The 9,625-nt window shown below is 36.3% G+C and overlaps 1 protein-coding gene across 1 annotated transcript; it reads right to left on the bottom strand.

Annotated features, from left to right (window-relative positions):
- Positions 1–450: 450 nt before the first annotated feature.
- Positions 451–8,735, bottom strand: LOC149224291 (uncharacterized). The gene is made up of 5 exons (XM_089388142.1): positions 8,245–8,735; positions 7,162–7,795; positions 4,569–4,715; positions 4,319–4,444; positions 451–786 (listed from the first exon to the last, which is right to left on the bottom strand). The coding sequence occupies exons 1-5, from the start codon at positions 8,733–8,735 to the stop codon at positions 589–591; spliced, it is 1,596 nt and encodes a 531-aa protein (XP_089244268.1). The 3' UTR covers positions 451–588.
- Between the last annotated feature and the right edge of the window lie 890 nt (positions 8,736–9,625).

A 9,625-nucleotide genomic window follows, 5' to 3' on the forward strand; every position in this document is an offset into this window, starting at 1 on the left:
TGTCAACTATTGCACAATTTTTCACTTCTAATTTAAAACACTTTGTATGTCAATTGTTTGCATTTTGTATTAATTCCTAGTTTAACATCCAATTTTACTTTCAATTTTGCATCCATGGTTACATCCGCATTTGACTTCTTATATAGAGTATATTTTTCTTTACATATATGACCCCCTTTATAGATTCATAGTGAAATATATGATAGTTTCTAAATATCATTAAAGCAGATATCACAATTCAAAATCATTTGTAAAGAAATTTAAGAGAAATTGACAACATCCATCCAAAAAAATAACAACGTGTCATTAACAATTTTCAAAACATGTATAAAATAGCAACATAATACTAATAAAATCAGTATTATTTTTAATCAAAACAAGTAAAATTCAAATACGATTAACAAATCAAAATATTTCATGAATATCGTTATTCTACGATAAATTTACAACATACATAAATCAAACTCATCGTATGATTACAAAATCAAAATGTCTCATTGATATAGGGTAAATTCACAACACCCATCTAAACATAACAATGTCATTCTACACAATAATTTCTTCATAAAAAACAATGCATGTGCATGCCTAGCTACCACCACCAAGATCATCCTCATGATCATCTTGACCATCCTCATTACTCTGATCCACATCATCACCAACACCGCAACTATCATCATCATCTCCTCCTTCACCACCATCATCCTCATCCTCATCCTCATCATCTCCTGATATATGTTGAACATAATTTGGATCATCGTCTTGGCAATCATTACCTATAGCATTCTGACAAAAAAAATCAATATTACATGTTAGTATTAATTACATAACACAACGCATGTTTTTGTTATACAATGTTAACCATAAAATGAGGTAAGATATACTAGCATTTGCACCAGATGTTGCAAAGGAAACGCCGTAAGGCATAAATTGAAAAATACAAATACAACAAAAGAATACTTTGATAAAGAATAAAAATATATTGAATGCTCAAATCAATGCCCCATTAACTGGAAGCATTTAGTAGACATATCTAATGCAGAGACAAGCAAAAATATATAATTCTTCAAATTCTAAATGGATGCAATCACTTAGTAATGCCATGTTGAGAACCTTCCTCTACTTGTAATATCCTCTATCAGGGGCAACCTTCACGCCTCTACCTTATATCAACACTGACGAAGTTAGAAATCCCATTGGCCCATCCTATTTATCTGTCAAGTTTGAAGCATAAGGCAAGTGACTGGACACTGGTATTATACAATAAGCTGAAACCTAAACTGAACTTCCCCCATGGGCATGACGGACAAGAGATGGGGCTTTTCTTAAATAGAAGAGATAGGGCAATCTTTACATCCCTACCTCATCAGCACTGATGAAGTTAGCAATCCCATTGGCCTATCCTATTTACCTGTCAAGTTTGAAACATACGGCAAGAGACTGGACACTGGCCAATCCTATCAGATATCCCTCTATCAAAGCAACATTCTAGTGGCCCCTGCTACAATTATACAATATCTAGAGAGCATCATTAGAAACATCCTTTGGAGAGATAAAAATGAAAACAAGTGGCCTCTACTCCATTGGAAATGGGTGGCATTTCTTAAATAAGGTACGAGGGACAGAATGCAAGATCTTTTTAGCAAGGTCCCCTATACGAAAATCTATTGATACTATTGATGGAAACACACTTTGGAATAAATCAATTAGAAGTATCTGGTGTGAGGCAAAAAATAGAAGAGATAATCAAGAAAATATGTATGCCTAAAGGTTGTATAATCTACAACGATGTGCTTCAAAGTAAAATTTTATCTAAGGTAGACACAGAAGTTTCAATTCATACAAAATTAACTATCAAATTGTTTTGTTTAGACTCTTAGAGCTAACTTTAAGTTTTAACAACAGAAGATCAGACAGACCAGTAGTTTAGGAACTCTGCACTCCTCACCATTTTTGTATACTTATGGAGAAATTATAGATTTGTCAGATGGATGAAGATGTTTCTGAAAGCATCATTTTGCAAACATGCAAATTCTCCTCTGCGTAAACAAATAAAAGATGAAAAAAGAGAAGAAACCAAAAAAGGGGTAGAAGTATAGGCCAACCCAATGTGAAATTTCAATATAACCTTCTCTAACCTTGTCTAATTTCTAAACAACACATTTAACTAGTCATTGATGTCATGTTTCCTCTTTGATGCTTTACATCAAATTAACTTCATCTAACCCCAGCAAGGTAGATGTGCCCACCACACCACTTCATGAGAATGTGTACACAGTTGTACGTCCCTTCATTATCTCAGATGATGCTTTTACTCTCCACCAAACTCCTCGCATGAGAAAAGCAATCTTTGCAAGGTCTCAGTTCAGATTTGGGAAGCTTTGCAAAGGCACATTGTGTTGTTTCATGATGGTAAATGTTATTCATGAATGGAAATTTCTATCTGATTATGCTGAATCCAGGGCATCCTCTGTTATTCCTTGCTGCTTTATGGTTTTTCTGGTTTTGTTTATGGTGGTGTGAGGCTTTGTCGAGGTGTGGTGTGAAAGAGGGACCAGACCATCTTGGGCTACCCTCCTCTTGGGATCAGCTCCTACTCAGGTCTCTTTATTTTCTTCCTCTCGTCAAGTCCTTACTCCTCAGTTGGCCGGGGCACACACTTCTGAGGTGGATTCTATCTGCAGCAGGGCCTCCTCAGGGCATACATAACCCCGAAAGCTCATCAATTGCCGTGTGAGTTGGAACTAGCATTTGAGGGTGGGAAAATGGCAATGGAAATTTGAGAGGTATCACTGCTTCATTGCTGAAAGGTCATCTACCAAGAGTAGATGTACCAGTGCCATTACAACTAGACAGCTGCAGGGAAGGGTACTCCTTTCCAAAAATGACACTAAAAACAAAATTCTGATGATGATGAACATGATGCAGTTGGAATTTAAAGCCATGGACAAGCATTTGACAAGGATAAAAGCAGTCTTACTGCATGGCAAAGGCCCAACTCATCTAGACAGTCCAGGTGATCAAGCACCCATAGATGTGGAGGTTTCCACCTCCTAGTCTCCTCATGAAAATTTATGTTTTCTATCTTTACTATTATAGTAGGATTATGTGTTATATTTTGTGGCTGTTAAGCCAAGGCACTGTAGGCTTTTTTAGAACTCAGTATATTTTTTTAAAATGTATATTTTTGGATAGCAGACCTCCTGTATTGCCAATGGTCCGGTTTCCCTAGTGGCAGACCAGAGGCATACAGAAGGTTGGATCATATGTGATCATCAACAGTTAATAAAAGGCCTTTAAATTACCTCCCCACCCCCTTCCAAAAATAAAAAATAAAAATCATCTATAAAGTTTAGAAACTCAATTATTGAGAAGATTTTTCGGCATAAATCACATCATAAATCATTTGTCGACGCGTTCCAAACCAACAAGTGTGGTTCATCGTCAGGACAAGTTGAAGATCCAGACCATGGCAGATTATTTTCCAACTAGCAAAATTAAATCACAACTAGGTTATTATCCAGCTAAGATTAATCAGAAATCAATTTTTTAAAAGTATGTTCTTATCAAGCCCAAATTTAATCAAACTTCAAAAGTATGTTCTTATCAAGCCCAAATTTAATCAAACTTCAATTATACCCTGAAGATGAGCTCTGCAGTGTGGTAAAAAAATTGAGGAATAATCTACTCCAACACAACTCTCCTCTTGAATAAAATAATGTCCAGCTACCTGAGCTTTAAAGTCATTCTAACCTTTTGTATGGAAGATTTATAGAATTCATTTCCATTTTAGTTATAGAAAATCCCAATAAAGATAGTGATTGATTTCATGTTTGTACATATGTAATGAACACTTAGCACAATAGTATAGCTCAGTTTGCCCAACCCTTTCTACAGAAGGCATAATACCCAGGGAGGTTACAGGATCTATTCCCAAGTAGTTCTGTCCAGTTACCAGCCGGTATTTCAACTAGAAGTCAATTCCATTCCTCACCCAGAAAAAAAAATACAGGGAAAGGAGGGAGAAAGGGGGATTCCATCACTCTGACAATGTACCAACTTCCTCACTTGGAACAATTAATATGTGGGCAAGTTAAGGGAACATCTTTCTCTGGGAAAATTAATATAAACAATTACTGATGCAGTTACCTCCTTATAATGGCATAAATAAAATTTTTGTTGAATTAATGTTTGTAAGGAATTATCTTTGTAAGGTTCCAATTTTGATGTACGGGCAGAATAAATTATAAACCTATCCATCAACCAAATGAGTCTTGCAAAAAGAAAGAGATAAAGAGAAACTATTCACAAAACTTACCTTTAGCATTTGATGGCCTCCACTATCACTGGTGCTGAAAAGTTGCAACATCGGTGTTTCTTTTTGCGAAGGAGAGTGAGTAATTTCACTGCCTTTCTCAAAATTTGATAAATCACCCTCCCAGTCCTGTAGTAGTCACAAAGAAACATCTTAATATAATGAGGCATTTTCCAAACAAAACCTTTTTAAAAATGGTGCATTGGATAAGGTAGCCTACGTCAGAACACTGTATAGGTCATAGAGGGAAGACCTGTAGCTGCTCTCGGATGGCAGGCACAACCTTATGCAAACTGTCAAAACAGCATGGCGCACTTCCCGACTTCACATCATTGTATGTCGAATCTATGATTCGAATAAGACACAGTGGCTCTTTTGAAGATACCAAAACACTTAATACCTATAGATGAAAACAAAATATTACATTAGAATACAACAGACTTTAACAAATTATAAAACCGGTTTTCTGGAAAAGCAAAGAATAGAGGTAACACTGCAAAGGACACGTTCAGAAAAAGATGTTATTGCCATTACATATCTCAGTTCTAATGATACAATGAAATACGCATGGGAATTCAACTGTGAATAACCACAATAAACCCTTTTGAATCCCATTTGATATACTTGTCAGAAAATACATTAACAAACAAAATTATACATGTACTATGAACTCCAGTATAAACTGACATAAATCTCAGCCAAATACCAAACCTGTTGAAAATTAAAGTGATCATGAATATACAACGAAAATGCACGAATGTAAATTGGATTTCAAGTATTGTTTCTATCTGGATAAAAGAAACAAATTAGAAATAATAACCACCAACTTCTACCGTTATCAAAGAAGTGAACTTGGTAGAAGATCAAGCTAAAACAGTGAAATATTGAAATCTAGGAACATTTTCAATAAGACATTAAAAAACAATCATCAAACTTGGCAGGAAACGCAAGGTTTCAGGCAAGACCACTGCCACCCAACCATGATCCACCTAAGTAACATTGACTTGCACTCACTTCTTATGTGACTTGAGAATGGATTACGAATGCCGACTATTGGCATATCAACATTATCCAGACAGTTATAGGGAAATATTTGAGAAACTTAGGACTTCAATTTTCTTTGAAAGCAACAGACTTACTACACACATTCAGGACATTTTTTGGTCAGAAAATCATTATGATTTACCAGCATGGATCCATCTTAAGCACGGATTCACATAAGTTGATATTCACATAAGTTATTGATATAGATCTTCAAGTCTTACTACACACATTCAGGACATTTTTTGGTCAGAAAAGCATTATGATTTACCAGCATGGATCCATCTTAAGCACGGATTCACATAAGTTGATATTCACACAAGTTATTAATATAGATCTTCAAGTAATTTATTTATATAAAGTGTTAACTTATTTTTTGAAAAGTATAAGGTTTAAACATCTTACTCGCATAATTTTTTTTACTTCTAATTACTTTACATGAAATTATATTATAGGTCAAATGGATAACTAATTAAACATGTATAGCATATTCTTTTTTTCTTTTTTATTATAGCCAACATTACTTTTCTATTTAGAGAATATTTTATTTTTATTTTAAGAGGGACACATGTCAACTCTAGAGTCCAAGTTGAGCACGGACATACTTACACATCACGTTCACACTGGGTTGTAAAATGAGCCTCCTAGCCCAATTATACTATAAAGACAACAAACATGATCACTCCCAATTTGTGTTGAGAACCCTTGACAGTGCATAAGAATATACCAAAAAACATTTTCTTCAAAATTGCATAGTCAAACCAGGTTTGGGTTGGGATCACAAGTTTGTCCATATCCATTCAATATCTATGCCCATTATACAAAGTTAGCGAAGTACCTATCAGATGTAAAATGCAAAACTCAATCCTTCTTTGCAGAACTCGTCCAAAACATGAAGCATATAAATTGCTCGCTGAATGATCAAATAGAAGTAACTTCAGTGCAATGACATCAGGCTGAATTTACCCATTGTTTCTCGAGCAATAGACATGATAATTTATGGAAATGACCCTCCACAAAAGACTGTAAATAGATGGTGTGCTTAGCTATTTGATTGGAAATCTTGTCTACAACTATTTAAACTACAATGAATTTGTCAACATAAAATAATAAGTTGGATAGGTATTTTTCAGACACAAAGCATTTGAGATCCAAAAAATAGACGCTAATCTAAATGTCTCTAATTTAAACCACAGACAATTATTTGTTTGTTGAATTAACAACCAAATTAAGTTTCAATAACACGACGTAATTTTCACATACAAAGCATTTGAGTGCAAAATAAGAAAGATAGTTTAAATGCCTATAAAATAAACCAAGGACATTTTTTGTCTGTTAAACTAATAAACAATTATATCAAATTCAAGCCTACATTTACATGCATGAAGACTGCTCATAACTTAATCTATCAGGAATGGATCATTTGTTGTTAATGTTGAATTTTTCTGTTAATATAGCACTGACAGCAAGGCAAATTCAATATTTAAAAGGCAGCAATCTACATTCGGATCTGGACAACACTTTTTCTCCTTTCTTGCTATGTGATTATTCCCATGCAAGAGGAAGTTCCAACTAATTGATTTTCACACTTCCAAAAGTAAATTCCTCATGTCTGAATTTTCTAGATACAAAACCTAGGTATAATAGTCCTAATTGTTGATCCTACCTTGAAATATGTACCTTTAATCCACCATTGGATCTTGCTTTAAATAAACATGGGGTCTTGCTTGAAGTGTCAAAGTTTATTCATCTATTCCTTGCTATTATCAATAAGACATAATAGAATAAAGGAAAGAGCAATGCACCTTGTGAGTCATCTGAAGAACTGCCTTGGTATTGATGTGCACGAACTTGTGGGCAAATACAAGAAACTGAACAACAAGAGAGCTATAAAAAGGATAATTAGCCAGAACATAGTTTTTCCAATGATAATTATATCCATAACAACTTTCTTTCGTGCTTCTTTTTACTAATGATCCCACAGAATCAGTACCAGTATTTTGCTTTTGAAGCAAGCTACCTGAAAGTGGAGACAATCGTTGATCCCTATCCCTAAGCATCTTATTCTCTGCCTCCAAATAATGATCCTCTTCGAGAGCGGGCATCATTTCGCCTTCTTCACCAATATTCCACGGCTGTAAATAATCCAACCATAGATCAATAATGTGTGTAGCCTTCTTCAGACAAGCACCTACTGGCCAATAACTGAAAGCTCGTAATATAAACCTGTACAAAGGCCTCTGTAACAGAAGGGACCATGTAGCAGGCACAACCAAACTACTCCGTGGCAAGGAAAATGACCTCAATCTCAAGGTATCCATTTGTGATGCAGCTCTCCATCCAGAATTCAACTCTTCTTGAGGACAACACAAAGTACTGCTTACATAATTGACCAGTATTTTCACAGCCTCTGTGATTTCTACACTAGGGAGACCATACCTATGATATCGATTATTAACAGGTAACAAAATACCAAAAGACTGGCAAACCCGTGAAGGTAAGGGCGAAAAATCGTCATTCACTAACCAAAACTATACAAAGGTATGAACAACAAACTCGGCGCGAGAAAATATCGATGGATTCTCCTCGAAAAAATGATGTACAGACACACTGGGAGCACAAAAATCAGATATAGGAACAAATTTGTGTAGATACAAATTCAGAAGATGCAAATAAGGGCTAGAATTGAACTTCACAGGCCTTCCATTGTCATGGCTACCGTGAAAACTATGCAGAGAAGACGCCCATTTCTTGAAACGAGACCGGGAAGCCTTCTTAAACCCCAATTTCATTTCATCCGAATCCGAACGATGCATAATATCATTATCTTTGCATACAGCGTAATAAGCAAACCAAAACATAAAATACTCAAATGCATTCAACTGCACCTGAATCCTCCTCCATGGCCGTCCTCCTTCAATCGGTCTTTAAATAAAGCAGGGCAGACTTCAGATAAGATATACAAACCCCTCTCCGACTGAAGCATGTGACGAATCCACGCCGGAAGGCGCTCGGATGGAAACACATAGCGAACCACATTTTCCTCGTCTGCGGCAAAGATTGACGAAAACAAAGCTCCAGACGGCGAGAGAAGATTTACGACCGCATTCGCGGAATGCTCAGAGGTCTGCGCGATCCATCCGCCAATGCCGGACGACTGTAAGACCTCCTCGAAGTCGAAGATCTTGCGGAGCAGAACGGGGAAGCATGTTATGTAAAAATGCCTGGTCTGATCCCAGTTGTGCCTATCAATGAAGGATTCCACGACCTGGCATGAATTCAAAATATTAGACGATGATGAGGAAGCATTCAATAACAGCGAACTTAATTCTTGGGCTTCGAAAGAGAAATCTGTCGAAGGTGAAGAAGACACAGCCATTGCACCTCAATTTTATAGTCTCTCTACTGATCCGGTCGGAGGCTTAAATCCCGAGATAAACCCCTTGAATCTTCCTGAACCCTCATGCAGAACCACTAAATCCTACACTACATCGGATCGCAGCACTCACTGATCTAGTATTATAGGCATTCGAAGGTGGGGATACTCTTCTCTTTATTTCAAAATATTTGCACCGCCTTAAGTAGCTTTTCAACTTTTTCCATTTCCCTTGAAAGACGTTAGTGTGGGGTGGGGAAATTATGTTGTTTTTGAGGAGTTTTTTGGTTTGTGGGGACAGGGCCACTCTTTATGTGACCATCCGGGCAAGCGAGGCGGTAATCTTAAGTTCTTGCAGGGATATCTTATCTCTTATGGATTAATATGATTATTGATACTCTCTTATGAATTACTTACATTAGTGATAAGGATAGGGGATTAAAATTTTAAATATAATAATAAATTATATAAAAATAAATAAAAATTTGATGGGGTGTTGAGATGTGTGTTACGTTACTGAGTGGATTTGTTATTCCGTTGTCACCCCAAACATTAAAGAGAGGGATAGTGTCGCCCACATTTAATGATAATGCACTGTTTTAATTTGGAAATCTTTGAAACTTCCTCAATTTCCTACAATTGTTGGGGTCAAATTGATGATATTTGGTGTCAATGTCGTGTTGTCGGGTTATCTATGGGATATTTCCTCTGCGGCTTCTATAGTAGTTCCTTAAGCAACGTGGAAGGTCCAAGTTGTTCTTCCATGTTGGTTTGGCCTTCCATCCTTCACTCCATTTCATGAGCTAGACTATCTACATTTTCCAAGTATTGGCAAGGTTGCATGTGGCCCGCATACCCACTGGTGGGAGTACCTGCACTTAAACTCTTCTAGG

Source organism: Pinus tabuliformis, chromosome Q (assembly GCF_031772625.1).
Source record: "Pinus tabuliformis cultivar Carrire ecotype Pingquan chromosome Q, CPIR1, whole genome shotgun sequence".
NCBI lineage: Eukaryota > Viridiplantae > Streptophyta > Pinopsida > Pinales > Pinaceae > Pinus > Pinus tabuliformis.